This window comes from Mauremys reevesii, linkage group 5, assembly GCF_016161935.1.
Source record: "Mauremys reevesii isolate NIE-2019 linkage group 5, ASM1616193v1, whole genome shotgun sequence".
Classification (NCBI taxonomy): domain Eukaryota; kingdom Metazoa; phylum Chordata; order Testudines; family Geoemydidae; genus Mauremys; species Mauremys reevesii.
Genome location: NC_052627.1, coordinates 19,346,591 through 19,362,870, shown reverse-complemented (window position 1 = coordinate 19,362,870; position 16,280 = coordinate 19,346,591). Strand labels below are relative to the sequence as shown.

Genomic DNA, 16,280 nt, shown 5'->3' with positions numbered 1-16,280 from the left:
TTATCTTGTCTGAATGTCTAAAAAAATTTTTAATAAAAATCAAAGATTCCTAATGAAATAGGATATGAAACTATTCGCTTAAAGGGTCAGGTCTGTGAATTTCACATGAGTTAGTAGTGAACATTTCATTACCATTTGATGGCTCTTCGATAGACTGCATAAAATGAGTTTGTTTCTAGTGAACAAAAGTTTACATCACAAATTATATTTGTAACTAACTGGCCTTGCTGATGATAATGTCAGCAGAAAGGCCAAGTATCTGAGTAGTCATGGAAACTGAACTAGCATGTCACTGTTATTTGCAAAACTTGTACCCTTCTTCAGAGTACATTATTTACCAGTGCTGTTCATTCAGTACTTTTCCCAATCACTGAATGTTTTTTGGAGCTGGGAGGAACTGGTATTAAAGGTGCAGTATAAATTGGCTCTTGTGGCTTCCAGTAGCTTTTACTTAACTCTGGCTCCATTTTCTGGTAGGAAATAAAGGTAAATTAAGAGTATTTTAATCCTTCATGCCAGGTTGATTTAATTAGTAAAAATTAAAACTAGTCGTATATGAAATATCTGGAAAAATGCTTTAAATTCCATTCACTCACACTGGCAGTCAGACTAATGCGTTGCAACATAAGCCAACTACTTGGGGTTACGATGAAACTCTCGACACTGGAATGTAATTATATGGTGTCCTTTATAGGAGTTTTAAACCTTCCTCTGAAGAGTCATTATTGGCTGTTCTCAGAGCCTAGTGGACCATTTATTTGAAGTAGCGTTACAATTCCTGTGTTTACTGAGAAACTCGTACAAGAACATTCATCTGATACTGTGAGGATTTTACGACTAAGTTTTTGACATTGATTTAATAATTGAAAAACGTAACAAGTTGGTGTTAATATGAATGTGGTGTATATGCATAAATTCATTGTTACTGTTCACTTCTAAAGTGCTCCCTTCTGTACTTGAATAATTTACTAAAAAGTGATGTTATAAACCGGTAATTTGCATGTTAACACGTTTGGCTTTTTTATTTCCCTTTCTCTTAGGGTTCAATGTTGGCAGGAGTGCTGGCGGCAGATCAACTGTCAGGGAAATTAACCGGGATGCTTGTCATTTTCCGGGCTTTCCGGTTCTTCAGTCATTTCTCCCTAAGCATACTAATGTACCTGCACTCTATTTCCTCCTCATGGCACTTTTCCTGCAGCAGCCAGTCACTGAGCTGCCTGAAAACCTGCAGGTCAGTGCACCTGTCAGCAGCAGCCGATGTAATCAGGGTTGCCAGGTAGGGATTATCTAGAAAGATATCAATATAATTCTGTGTAACTACAAAGAGAATAATGGATTAATTGCCCCCAAATTGATTCCATAGTTAATTTATCAGCTTTATATTTAGACATTTGGGATTCATATTGTGATGAAATGCACTGACATATGACAAAAACTTGTCAGAGCTGCTGCTATTATGTACTGAATAGATTTCTTGTAAAAAATATATCTATATATTGGGGGGAATTTTATAAGAAATAGCAATTGAGTCCCAGATTCTGTGTTCAGATCAATATGAACTGACCCTGGTGCCTGTATGACATCCTGGGCTCTATCTTGGCAGTAAGGGTCTGCCTGCAAAGATACAGTTGTGGGAACGGGGTCAAAGGGATGATGTCATTGACTATGCCTTGGAAACTCTGTTCAGAAAATATTGCTTTATTTCTAGAAAAGTGTTTTCCTGGGGTTACATACTGTGTTTTTAGTAGGAAAAGGTTAAAAAAAAATTAAAATATTTTTTCTAAAATGGCATCTAACTTTATGTAGAAAACCCAGTTACACTTTTGGCCTTCCCAACATCCCCTGACAATGAGTTCCACAGGTTGATTGTGTGTGTGAAGTACTTTTTTTGGTTTGTTTTTAAACCTGCTGCCTATTCATTTAATTGTCTGAACCCTGTTTCTTTTGTTATGTGAAGGGATAAATAATACTTCCTTATTCACTTTCTCCACACCATTCATAGTTTTATAGACCTCTATCTTATCCCCTCTTAGTCATCTCTTTTCCAAGCTGAACAGTCCTACTCTTTAATCGCTCCTCAAATGGAAGCTGTTCCATACCCCTGATTATTTTTGTTGCCTGTGTCTGTACTTTTTCCAGTTGTTATATATCTTCTTAGAGATTGGGAACCAGAACTGCACATAGTATTCAATGTGTGGGTATACCATGGATCTATATAGTGGGAGTATGATATTTTCTGTTTTATTACTTGTCCCTTTCCTAGTGGTTCCTAACATTCGGTTAACTTTTTTGACTGATGCTGCACATTGAGCAGGTTGTTTTCAGAGAACAATCCATGATGACTCCAAGGTCTTTTTTGAGTGGTAACAGCTAATTTAGATCCCATCACTTTGTATATAGTTGGAATTATATTTTCCAATATTCATTAGTTTGCATTTATCAGTGTTGAATTTCATCTGCCATTTTGTTATCCAGTTACCAGTTTTGTGAGATCCCTTTGTAATTCTTCACAGTCAGTCAGGACTTAGCTAGCTTTAGTGATTTTGTATCATTGGCAAACTTTGTCACCTCACTGTTCACCCCGTTTTGAAGATAATTTATGAATATGTCGAACAGCTCTGGTCTCAGTACAAATTCTTGGGGCTCCCTGCTACTTACCTATCACCATTGTGAAAACTAACCAAAAATTTCTCTTTTGGTTTCTATCTTTCAAGCTATTACTGATCCATGAGAGGACCTTCCCTCTTATCCCATGACTGCTTACTTTGCTTAAGAGCCTTTGGTGAGGGATCTTGTCAAGGCTTTCTGAAAGTCCAAATACCCCCCTCAAAGAATTCTAATAAATTGATGAGCCATGATTTTCCTTTACAAAAGCCATATTGACTCTTCCCCAAAATATTGTGCTCACCTATGTTTCTGATTATTCTCTTCTTTACTATACTTACAGCCAATTTGCCTGCTACTGAAGTTAGGCTTACCAGCCTCTGAATGCCTGGAGCCTTTTTTAAAAATTGGTGTTGCATTAGCTATCTCCCAGTCATCTAGTACAGAGGCTAATTTAAGCGATAGGTTACATGCCACAGTTAGTAGTTCGACAGTTTCATATTTGAATTTCTTCAGAACTCTTGGGTGAATACCAGCTCATCCTGGTAACTTATTACTGTTTAATTTCTCAATTTGTTCCAAAACCTCCTCTATTGATGCCTCGATCTGGGATAGTTCCTCAGAGTTGTCACCCAAAAAGAATGACTCAGGTGTGGGAATCTCCCTCACATCCTTGGCAGTGAAGACTGATGCAGAGAATTCATTTAGCTTCTCCTTTTCTTCCTTGAGCGTTCCTTTAGCACCTTGATTGTCCAGTGGCACCACTGATCATTTGGGAGGCTTCCTGCTTCTGATGTACTTAGAAAAAATATTGTTATTTTTTGTGTCTTTTGCTAGTTTCTCTTCAGTTCTTTGGTACAGTATATGCGTGTCAGGGATTTGTGTATTAAAAAAACAAAAAAAAAAAACCAAAAAACCTAGGATGACTAGGTTTCTGTGTTCCTCAGGGAAAATTCCTACTCTAAACTGACAAATTGCACTTTAGAATGGACTTGGTTAGCACTTACATCCCTTTACAAGCAGGAAATAGAAGACAAAAATTTGAGCAGTTTCTGTAGATAAAGATGCTCTTTTGAACATCTGGATTCGCATAAACATTAATGCATGATAGCCCTGGTCGGTAAGGCTTATGTCTATCCTATATTGAGGTAAACCCCTCAAATTCTGGTTTTCCTTTAGATGAATTTGAATTTAGTTGAAGGAGTACAACAGCTGTGCAACTTTTGATTTAAAATCAAATAAGTTTTTTTAATTGCAATTTCAAACCAGAGGTTGATCAGGGTTTTTAAACAACCTTATCGTTTTGGGGAGGAGGGTCTGGTCTTCTGTTTAATTATGGGTTTTTTGTTTTGTTTTGTAATAGCATTCTTGAAACTTGATGGAAAAGCATGTTTATTTTTTAAATACGTAGCATGTTTTGGATTTTGTTCTGAAAACTGATCAAGTAAGTTGAGGTCACAGCATTAGTACAGAATTCTGTTGATAGGTTTGCTTGAGATTTGGAACAGTGTTGTGAAAGATTTGAGAAAAAAGAGATGTTTAGTTCTGTCAGTTCATCGGGAAGAGGGATTTTCAAACGATTCCTTGTGGATGATTTTCAAACGATTCCATGATCTTTTCATGCAGTTCTTTGAGGCTGAAGCTTGGAGAGAACATGGTTTAGTGTACTTAGGTAGATATATCATGTCAAAATAAGTGAACAAATCATCGGTAATAGAGAAAAGCAGAAAATCAATCAAATTGCATAGAAACAAAGGTTAATTTTGTTTTTTCTCTTTCTTTCTTCCCTCACACCTCCAATAGTTTGATTTAGATTCTATCTGGACATTTATATTTGGAGTTCCTGCCTCCAGTGGCACTGTGGTGTCTTCAATCAACAATGTTTGCACAGAAGCTGCCTTTTTATTATTGGGAATGCTCAGGAGCATGCTGAATTCAGTAAGTATAGAGTCCCATTGGGGCCCATTTATACACACCTCCTCATCTCTACTGAACTCCTTAATGCAAGAGACAGATTAGAAAGGTTAGTTTTTCATTGAACAGTGATGCAAACCAGAATTATAAATCTGTCTCGTAGTTTGGATTGGCAGAATTTTTTTGTTTTTGTTTTTTTATCTGACAATATAAATTTTTATTTTTAAGCATCTTTTTAAAAAAATTTAACTATTTTAAAAGTTGTGGGAAATTAAGGGTGTTTGGGTTGGCATTAGGGCAGAGCTGACAGGGGTTGCAGTGGGCTCCCAGCACTGACAGAAGGGCTTCAAGGGCCTGAAACACCCAGGCACAAGGTGCAGGGAGGGCCTGTGGTCATGGCCTGGTGGAGCCAGGACCCCCCAGGACCCCAAGGAAGAGGACAAGCTCCAAGCTGCAAGGGAAGCCACCTTGCTGCTGAACGGCTCCTGTCTGTGGATGGCTACACTCCAAGCCGATGAGTGAATGAGCATGGTCATGACATTGGAGGTGCAAGGTATGGGGAAGGCTGCAGACCTGGTGGGGCAGAACAGAGAACTTCAGCCAGGGCCTCAAGGAGGAGAATGGATCCCTGGCCACAGGGGAGGCCACCCTGCTACTGAACATTTCCTCCCCGAGGATGGCCCCCATATTCCTGGCTATGAGTGAGTGAGTGGGGCCATGACAGCAGCGCTTCAGAGGGCTCCCTGCGCAGCCGTGAATTTGTGAGACGTGAGAAATCAACGTTTACTGATGACTAGTGATTTAAATCGAATCCTACCAAGCCTGCTCATAGTTGGCCTTTTGTTACTCATCTAAAATTGTCCTTGGCCTACAGTTCATTCATTTGTGCTAGTGGCTGTACGATGAATAGTACTTTCACTCATGTTAAAAATTGGATTTTTTTTGTACTTTACAAAAAAGTGGAGATGGTAAAATGCCCTTGGCAGAGATTAGGAAATTTCTTTTCTGATTTACATCATTGGGGAATATTTAAGACTTCAGTGCCCATCTGCTGGGAGCTATATGAGTTAAAGATTTGTGCATGAAGAAGCATCCACAGACAGACAAGTCCACTGACTATTAATAGCTTCATGCTGGTGGAAATTCACTGGGTGCCAGGAAATGAGTGTTGTATGTTTTTTAAATGCTGAATCTAAACTCATCAAAAGAGAGAGTTTGACACTCCCATATTTACTTAGACTTGGTGTGTGTATCTGTTCAAACGATCTCCCATGCAATAGCTCTTTCACTTTTGCAGAAATTATTCAATCTGCGTTTTAGAGAGAATTGTTTTAATGGATACACATCACTCTGCTACTCCACCAGGGATTATGGTCACAAGAGCTGCAAGAAGAGACTCCCAGGCTGGTGCATTTGGGTCTGTGAATACTGGTGCCCCTCTGCCGGCGCAACTGGTGCCCCTACACCAGCACATTCGACTCTCTGAATACGGCACCTGCCTTCTGCCTAGTAAGGAGACTACAGCATGCGCTGGGAGTACGGGAGCCGACCCGCTGTTACCTGCTGCCCCAGTCATAGGTGTGGACTCTGTGGATGGGTGCTCCGGGGCTGGAGCACCCTCGAGGGAAGTTTAATAGGTGCAGAGCACCCACTGGCACCAAGCCACCCTCTGCCCCCCTCCTCTTGCGCCGGCGGCCCTGCGCTTGCCAACTCCTCCCTCTCCCTCCCAGTGCTTCCAGAGCGCCGCAAACAGCTGATTCGCGGTGTTCAAGCTCCGGGAGGGAGGGGGAGGAACGGGGAAGAGGAGGGACAGAGGTGGAGCAAGGGCAGGAAGGGGTAGAGTGGGGGCGGGGCCTAGAGCGAAGTGGGGCGGTCGAGCACCACTGGCAAGATGAGAATTTGGAACTTATGGTCCCGGTGGTGCCCCAAATTTCAGGTCCCCTACGCAGCTGTGTATGCCTATGGACAGCCTTGGATGGTGGTATTCTTCCATTTGTATTGCCCTTTCCTTCCCCCTTAGACAGCATCTCCCAGCAAACTTCTTGGACCAAGTCTCTGGTTTCTTCATCAGTAAGAAATGTATTTTTTCCCACCACCCAAGAGACTGAGTCTCATCTTGAATTGCCTTGAGAAATGTAATATTATTTGGGAGGGGTCATGTTAAGACTTCTGCTCTATCTCCTGTTTGATATCCTATGTTCAGGTACTCCTCTTGTATTGGTATTCTTTTCAGTGTGGGGCAACAGCACCAAGAGATAGCAATTCTGAGACTGCAGTTGCATGCTAAAGCCACTATGAATAATTGTGTGCATAGGCAGCATAGATTTAGATATAATATCCTAATATTACATTAAAAATCATATGATCTTCTTTGCATGCTGATAGGCATTAAATATTAACTTAGCTAGAAAATTGTTAAATTTATATGGGGAAAGTTATTTCTTCTCTTTCATAACATGAAATAGGTTAGACATACCAGTAGTTGTCAAGCGGTATTTGTGCTTGCACTGTGACACAGCCATTGCTCTTTAAGAAAATACATTACAGTAACTCCTCATTTAACGTCCTCCCGCTTAACGTTGTTTCAATGTTACGTCCCTGCTCAATTAGGGAACGTGTTCATTTAAAGTTGTGCAGTGCTCCCTTATAATGTCATTTGGCTGCCTGTTTGTAAGATTCTGTGGAAGAGCAGCGACTTTACAAGGGAGCATTGCACAAGTTCCGCTTCTCCGCCTCCCTCCCAGCACTTCATGCGTACAACTTTCTGGGAGGGAGGGGCAGGAGCAGGGAAGCGCTGCGTCTCCGCTCCTCCCCCTCCCTCCCAGAAAGTCCTTAGCAGCACTTAGGACTTCGTGGGGGACGGGGAGGGATGTGGCGTGCTCCAGAGAGGAGGTGGAGTGGGGTGGGAAGAGGTGGGCCTGGAGTGAAGCGGGGACAGGAAGAGGTGGGCCTGGAGCATTCCTGGAAAAGTCCGAGCGTGTTCTTCTCTGGGGAAGCTGCTGCTGCTACTGCAAAGGTGCTTCCTAGCGTCCGTGCCTGCAGCAGTGGGCTGTGTCTGTGTGGGATAAGCCAGGGGCACTTCCCAACCACAGGACAGTACAGAACTGTACAGTATATAATGCATTTTGTCTGCCCCCAGAAAATTTCCTTGGAACCTAACCCCCTGCATTTACATTAAATCTTATGGGGAAAATTAGATTTGTTTAACATTGTTTCACTTAAAGCTGCATTTTCCAGGACCATAACTACAATGTTAAGTGAGGAGTTACTGTACTTTAGAAAGAGAGTTCTTTTTTAACTATTGCCATCTACAATAATTTTTGCAATTTCTTTTCAACGTAGCCTTGGCAGTCAGAGGAAGAAGGCTCTTGGCTTCGAGAATATCCGGTCACTTTGATGCAGTTCTTTCGATATTTGTATCACAATGTTCCAGACCTGGCTTCAATGTGGATGAGCCCAGAGTTCCTGTGTGCATTGGCAGCAACTGTGTTTCCTTTCAACATCCGACCTTACTCTGAGATGGTAGGTAACTGAAAAATAGAATACACTCCAGCTAGGCTATTGAGTTTTCACTTGCCTGTCACTTCCCTCAAATGTTAGCCAGTAGACAGCGTAGCCACGGTGAATAGGCTACAAGTTAAAGACTTCTTCATAAGATAGAAGATAGGTATGTAGTGGTTGTTACAGCAGGGTCACATTATGCTTCTCTGAGTTCCTGTTGGCATTTCTTTTATTAACTCCATTTTTTAAAGGGATTGTTACCGATCTGAGATGGACTTTTATACCTAGATTCTTAGACCAAGAGCATGTTGTTTTTCACCATTTAAAGAAAATATTTTATGTCTAATTAGATGATTAAATTAATCAGGCCTCAATCTATAATATGAACAAATGACTAAAAAAACCTTAATGCTAAATTGGAGGTCAGTTGCTGCACAGTCTACTATGAAATTTTAGTCCATTGCTCTGGGGGAGATGTATGCATTTTATTGAATATTTGTCTTTGGTGCATTGTCTGAGATTTTAATGAATTTACCCTTTTCAGCACCCCTTCTGGGTAAGATGGGGCAATATTGGCCCCATTTCACAGGTAGGGAAGCTGACACAAATAGCTTAATTTACTTGCCGAGGGTCAGAGAAGAAGCATGTGGTAAAGCCTGAAATTACAACCACAGTAAAAACAGCAATGTGGACAGCTGAGGCACAGCTTGGGTGTGTAGAGAGCTATGCGGGGTACAGACCCTAAGTGTTTGGGCATGTCTTTACTCCCCTAACAGTGCCTCGTCGTCTACACTGTTGTTTATACCCATGCAAAGAAGATATGCAGTGTATATACTCTACGCGCTGTTGTAAGGAGTGTGCAGTGTAGACGTACCCATAGATGTTACATTCCAACCTGAAGAGGAGGCAGGAGTTCCGGTGTTTGTGTTGCCTTCTTTACATGCCGCTTGCTGGAATTTCCTCCTTGTTGGCTGCTTCACTCTGAATGTCACATTACAGATCACACCATTTTACTTACAGAGCAATAAGGGAAAGGAAAAGAGTGATTATCCATGGCTGATGTTGTAGCACAGTTTTATTGATTGAAATGTTGACAAAAATATAACCAGAGATGTGAAGAAGTTTAATGGAGAATAATATCCCTTCAAAAACTGCTTCTAGTAGATACAGCTATTGACATAATGTCTCCATACCAGGTATAGGCACAGAGTTGGAAATGTACAGACTAGTGTGTCTTTTTGAAATAGGTGCACTCATAATTCATTCACTTCAACTGATTTGTTCAGTTAACATGAGCTGAAAATATATTGCATATAGCAGCATGCTAATTATGAAATTATAAGTCTTGTAAATTACTTTACAGAAAACAGATTGCTAATTGTGAAATTACAGTTCTCTTACCTTTTTCCCCACTGAAGGCATGATGGAAATAAAATATCTGTAAGGCTGTTTAGAATAAGAGGAATGATTTGGTGTATAATATGGGGAAATGTTGGAATAGTAGGAAAATATCTCTGCCCAACTCCTTTGTGATCTTAAGTTAACTTGAAAAACCTGAATAGTGTCTATGGATAGTAGTGAAAACAGTGCCTGTCAGTCTTTCAAAACTTACATTTCCTTTAAGTAACAAATATGTATTATACTTTCCATATGTGCATGATACTTAGCTAGAGTTAGAAATTTGTTTGCTTTTGGTAAATCTCAACGGTTGTCAAAAGACTACAGTTTGTACCCATTAATGAATTTAAGGTGGGGGTGGGGAAATCCTCCTAAACTGGAATGCCTCTCTTAGGGTAAGTCTACACTACGGGATTATTCCGATTTTACAGAAACCGTTTTTTTAAAACAGATTGTACAAAGTCGAGTGCACACAGCCACACTAAGCACATTAATTCGGCGGTGTGCGTCCATGTACCGAAGCTAGCGTTGATTTCCTGAGCGTTGCACTGTGGGTAGCTATCCCATAGCTATCCCATAGTTCTCGCAGTCTCTCCCGCCCATTGGAATGCTGGGTTGAGATCCCAGTGCCTGATGGGGCAAAAAACATTGCCGCTGGTGCTTCTGGGTACAGCCTCACCCCTCCCTCCGTGAAAGCAGCAGCAGCCAACCGTTTCACGCCTTTTTTTCCTGGGTGAACTGTGCAGACGCCATTCCACGGCAAGCATGGACCCTGCTGAGCTCAAGATAGCAATCATGGATGTTTTAAACACCTTGCGCATTCTCGTGCAGTCAATGCTGAACCGGGACCTGCAAAGCCAGGCGAGGAGGCGGCGGCTACGGCAGCGCGGCGACGAGAGTGATGAGGACATGGACACAGAATTCTGTCAAACTGCGGGCCCCTGCGCTTTGGAGATCCTGCTGGTAATGGGGCAGGTTCTAGCCGTTGAACGCCGATTTTGGGCCCTGGAAACAAGCACAGACTGGTGGGACCGCATAGTGTTGCAGGTGTGGGACGATTCCCATGGCTGCGAAACTTTTGCATGCGTAAGGGCACTTTCATGGAACTTTGTGACTTGCTTTCCCCTGCCCTGAAACGCCAGAATACAAAGAAGAGAGCAGCCGTCACAGTTGAGAAGCGAGTGGCGATAGCCCTGTGGAAGCTTGCAACGCCAGACAGCTACCGGTCAGTCGGGAATCAATTTGGAGTGGGCAAATCTACTGTGGGGGCTGCTGTGATGCAAGTAGCCAAAGCAATCACTAAGCTGCTGCTACAAAAGATTGTGACTCTGGGAAATGTGCAGGTCATAGTGGATGGCTTTGCTGCAATGGGATTCCCTAGCTGTGGTGAGGCGATAGATGGAACCCATATCCCTATTTTGGCATCGGAGCACCAGGGCACCCACTACATAAACCGCAAGGAGTACCTTTCCATGGTGCTGCAAGCACTGGTGGATCACAAGGGACGTTTCACCAACATCCACGTGGGATGGCCGGGAAGGGTTCATGACGCTCACGTCTTCAGGAACACTACTCTGTTTAAACAGCTGCAGCAAGGGAATTACTTCCCAGACCAGAAAATAACAGTTGGGGATGTTGAGATGCCTGTCGTTATCCTGGGGGACCCAGCCTACTCCTTGATGCCATGGCTCATGAAGCCACACACAGGCAGCCTGGACAGTAGTCAGGAGCTGTTCAACTACAGGCTGAGCAAGTGCAGAATGGTGGTAGAATGTGCATTTGGCCGTTTAAAGGCGCGCTGGCGCACATTACTGACTCGCTCAGACCTCAGCCAAACCAATGTCCCCATTGTTATTGCTGCTTGCTGTGTGGTCCACAATCTCTGTGAGAGTAAAGGGGAGACCTTTATGGCGGGGTGGGAGGCTGAGGCAAATCACCTGGCCGCTGATTACGCACAGCCCGATACCAGGGCGATTAGAAGAGCACACCAGGAAGCAGTGCACATTAGAGAAGTTTTGAAAACCAGTTTCATCACTGGCCAGGGTACAGTGTGACTGTTCTGTTTGTTTCTCCTTGATGAAACCTCCCCCCCTTGATTGACTCATTCCCTGCAAGCCACCCACCTCCTCCCTTCGATCACAGCTTGCTTTCTAAGGAAATAAAGTCACTCTCGTTTAAAAATCATGAATTCTTTATTAATTAATTATAAGAGGGAGAGAACTGAGAAGGTAGCCTGGGTGGGGTTTGGGAGGAGAATAGTAGGGAAGGAAAAGGCCCACTAAAAAAATTTCATAATAATGAGAGCCTTTTGGTTGGGCTGTCCACTGGGGTGGAGTGGGTGGGTGCACGGAGCCTACCCCCATGAATTGTTACTGTCTGCCGGGTGAGGAGGCTAAGGAACATGGTGAGGGGGTAGGGTGGTTATACAGGGGCTTCAGCGGCACTCTGTGATCCTGCTGCCTTTCCTGAAGCTCCACCATACGCCGGAGCATGTCAGTTTGATCACGCAGCAGCCCCAGAGTTGCATCCCGCCACCTGTGATTTTCCTGCCGCCACCTCTCATCTCGAGCATCCCTCCTGTCCTCACGTTCGTCCCTCCTGTCCTCATGGTCACTGGCATCTTTCCTGTACTTTGCTACCACGTCCTTCCACTCATTCAGATGAGCTCTTTCATTGCGCGTCACTTCCATGATTTCCGAAAACATTTTTTCTCGCATCTTTTTTTTCCGCCGCCTTATCTGAGATAGCCTTCGGGACGGAGTAGGGAGGCTTGAAAAATTTGCAGCTGCATGAGGGAGGGAAAAAAGGGAGAGAAGTATTTAAAAAGATACATTTTAGAGAACAATGGTCATACTCTTTCATGGTGAACAACACTATTCACCTTACATTGAACGTGTCATCTCACTACAAGGTTGCATTTTGCATCTTAATGTTGAGTGCCTGCGGCTTTGGTGTTACCGTTGAGTGCTGCTTCTTTCCTGCTAACGTGCAGCAGCAGAAACCACCCCGTGGCTGGCATCATGGAAGATAGTGATCTTCCAACACCCCTCTTTCCCCCGCCCCAACCGCGTGGCTGGTAGCAGAAAAGATCCCTGCTAGCCAAACGCGGAAAAGCTCAGCGCCAATCGCTCCCTCCCTCTCCCCCCGCTTGGCTACCTGCAGGGAAGGATTTCTTTTAAGCCACAGGCAAACAGCCCAGTAGGAATGGCCATCTCTGTCCCCTTACTTAAATTCCTGAATTTCAACCAGGTTACCATGAACGATATCACTCTCCTGAGGATAACACAGCGAGATAAAGAACAGATGTTGCTTGAATGCCAGCAATCACCGGGACCATACGCAGCTAGGCTTTGTCATGCAATGATACCAGATTACTTGCTACATTCATGGTGTGGTCAAGTGTCCTACCATGGAGGACGGAATAAAGTAGCGCTGCCCAGAAACCTTCTGCAAAGGCTTTTGGAGTACCTCCAGGAGACCTTCATGGAGCTGTCCCTGGAGGATTTCCGCTCCATTCCCAGACATGTTAACAGACTTTTCCAGTAACTGTACTGGCCGCGAATGCATCCCAAGTCCTCAAGGCAAATTAATAATTAAAAAACGCTTGCTTTTAAACCATGTCTTATATTTACAAGGTACACTCACCAGAGGTCCCTTCCATGGCTTCATTGTCTGGGATAGTTGCTTGGGAGGGCTGGGAGGGTAATTCCGTCAGGGTGAGAAAAAACTCCTGACTGTTGGGGAGAACGGAGTGCTGTGTGCTCTCTACAAGCTCGTCCTCCTCTTCCTCTTCATCTTCCCCGTCCGCAGAATCCTCAGCCATGGCTGCGATTACCACCCCCACCTCGGAATTCACGGACAGAGGTGGGGTACTGGTGGCAGACCCCCCTAGAATTGCATGCAGCTCAGCATAGAAGCGGCATGTTTTTGGCCCTGCCCCAGATTTTCCGTTTGCTTCTTTGGTTTTCTGGTAGGCTTGTCTGAGCTCCTTAACTTTCACACAGCACTGTACTGAGTCCCTGGTATGGCCTCTCTGCATCATGGCCTTGGAAATTTTTTCAAATGTTTTTTCATTTTGTCTTTTGGAACGGAGTTCTGTTAGCACGGAATCCTCTCCCCATACAACAATCAGATCCAGTACCTCCCGTGGAGTCCATGCTGGAGCTCTTTTTTGAGTCTCAGGAGACTGCATTATTACCTGTGCTGATGAGCTTTGCGTGGTCACCTGTGCTGATGAACTCTCCACGCTGGCCAAACAGGAAATGAAATTCAAAAGTTCGCGAGGCTTTTCCTGTCTACCTGGCCAGTGCATCCGAGTTCAGATGGCTTTCCAGAGCGGTCACAATGGTGCACTGTGGGATAGCTCCCGGACGCCAATACTGTCGAATTGCAGCCACACTAACCCTAATCCAACATGGCAATACCAATTTGAGCGCTACTCCCCTCGTCGGGGAGGAGTACAGATATCAGTTTTAAGAGCCCTTTATTTCGATATAAAGGGCTTCGTTGTGTAGACGGGTGCAGCATAAAATCGGTTTAACGCTGCTAAATTCGGTATAAACGCGTAGTGTAGACCAGGCCTTAGATTGTATTTAAAGTTCATTATTAGGAATCTTGCTATGTTGCTCATATAGTTTTGGTGTAATAGTACACTACAAGGAACTCTTTCACCATTGCCATGATACCCTTCATTATCACAGAAGCATGTGTGTATTTATGTATATGTATATATTTAAAAAAAAAAGAGAGAGCTGGGGAGTTCATCCTGTTTCACACTGAGAATGACCATCTTTCAAAAAAGGTATCTTCAGAGAAACAGAATTATGGGGTAAATAAATAACTCTAACATACAATAATATGGAACAAAATCAGTAGCAATTAAGGAAATAATGGCAAAGTTATAGACTTTTAACATGTTGATTTTTTTAACAGGTTACTGATCTTGATGATGAAGTTGGATCCCCAGCTGAAGAGTTCAGAGCATTTGCAGCCGACACTGGCATGAACAGGAGCCAATCAGAGTACTGCAATGTGGGCTCCAAGACCTACCTAACCAACCATCCTGCCAAGAAGTTTGTGTTTGACTTCATGCGTGTGCTCATAATCGATAACCTCTGCCTCACACCTGCTAGCAAGCAGACTCCACTGATAGACCTCCTGCTAGAGGTAGGACTGCTATTTTCCTGCTCTTTTTACAGAGTAAACTTCATATTAAACTTTTTTCATATGCGGTTGCTTTTTGAGGCTGTAATAAATGTTCTTCTTCAAGTGATTGCTCATGTCAATTCCAGTTAGGTGTGTGCATGCGCCGTGTGCAGGGATGTCGGAAACTTTTCGCCCTAGCAGCTACCCCACTTCAGTTCCTTCTTACCGCCCATGACGGTTGTTGGAACAGTGGTCTCTTGTTTCTCAAGTGCTCCACTAATCCCTATCTTTCTCTTAGTAGTTACCTTTGTTAGTTAATTGTTGATAGTTACCTTAGTGTTAAGTGTTACCGTAGTGTTAAGTATAGTTCAGTAGTTGAGGGCAGCTTTCGCCTTTCAGTGGCTGCCCTGCGGGGCTCTGGGGCATGCCATCCCAGGGCTTCAAACCCCGCAGTTCTTGCAACAAGCCCATGCCCATAGGTGATCCCCACGACTCCTGCCTTAGGTGTCTGGGGGAGGGCCTTCAAGCCGACAAGTGCAAAATCTGCAAAGCGTTCAAGCCCCGAACAAGAAAAGAGAGGCAAATCCGACTCAAACAACTCCTCATGGAGTCCGCCTTGCATCCCTCTAAAGACGCGGGACCGATTGCCTTGGTGCGCAGTGCTCCCCCAGTGATACCGGCCACGGCACCGCAGAAGATCCCGCACCTGTCTCGGGACCGATGATCTCCCGTGCCCCAGAAACGCCCACTCCGGCACCGTTTCCACTCCCCAGTCGCTCGAAAGAAGCAAGCCTTGGGAAGACCCCGCATTCGGCCCGAAGCAGCCACTCCGGCCCCAACCAAGCAAGCTTCGGACCAGGCCTCTAAGTCTGACAAGACCGCTAGGCCCCGGTCTGCTCATGCGAGCCCTGCGCAGGGACCTTGCAAGTGGAAGAGGTTACATTGCCTTCCACTCCAGATGCCTTCAAGGCTGCCAGAGGGCTTATCGAAATGACAGCACCGGTGTCCCCGATCCAAGCACCAGCTCTGGCCCAAGTCCTGGTACCATCAAAGGGTAAACCAGCGATGTTCGTACTGTCAGCCCTCAGACCAGCATCTCCACGCCGCTCTGAGTCCCAGTGTTGTTTGGAGTCCCGGCACCACTCCAAGTACTGGTCTGACTCACGGCACCGGTTAGACTTACGGCGCTGGTCCTGCAGCCCCAACCTTTGGAGCCGTTCACGCTCAGGGTTGCTGTTGATTGCTGGAACATGGTCCCGCTTGAGGTCCAGGTCACGTTCAGCAACCTCGCAGCACCGTTCGGAGTGCCAATCCCTGTGCCAGCTGTCGCCATGGCACCGGCCCACGACTCATCATCGATCCTCTTTGCAGCACCACTCCCCAACACGGCACCGCTCTTCAACATGGCATCGGTTGCGGTCACGATCAGCCCTACGACTCTGATTTCTGTACGACTCTCATCTGTCAAGGGACTCAATGCCCCCCTTGCTCCATTTGCGCACCGCTCCTCCTTGGCCGTCGCGATCCCAATCCCCTTCCAGCAGATCAGAGAGAGCTTCAGCAGTTTCGGACATTCCCCAGTCAGCCCCGGGAAGCCTCGGTCATGACCCTCCGGCGCCCAACTGGAAACCCCAGTGGCAATTTTGGACTCCCTGGACATATGGTGCTCACAGTCCCAAAACGCACTCGACTCCCTATGTTGGTGGCTGGATCCCCAT

At 44.7% G+C, this 16,280-nt stretch overlaps 1 protein-coding gene across 10 annotated transcripts in view; it reads left to right on the top strand.

Annotated features, from left to right (window-relative positions):
• The window catches only part of WDFY3 (WD repeat and FYVE domain containing 3), a 319,930-nt gene that overhangs the window by 229,457 nt on the left and 74,193 nt on the right, over nt 1-16,280 (top strand). For 9 of the 10 annotated variants that reach the window (XM_039539787.1, XM_039539793.1, XM_039539788.1 and 6 more), the window contains 4 exons: nt 1,041-1,276; nt 4,408-4,542; nt 7,861-8,040; nt 14,350-14,583. In XM_039539787.1, coding sequence (XP_039395721.1) covers nt 1,041-1,276; nt 4,408-4,542; nt 7,861-8,040; nt 14,350-14,583 — 785 coding nt within the window. The remainder of the gene's footprint in view (nt 1-1,040; nt 1,277-4,407; nt 4,543-7,860; nt 8,041-14,349; nt 14,584-16,280) is intronic. The other variant, XM_039539790.1, reaches the window with a different exon arrangement.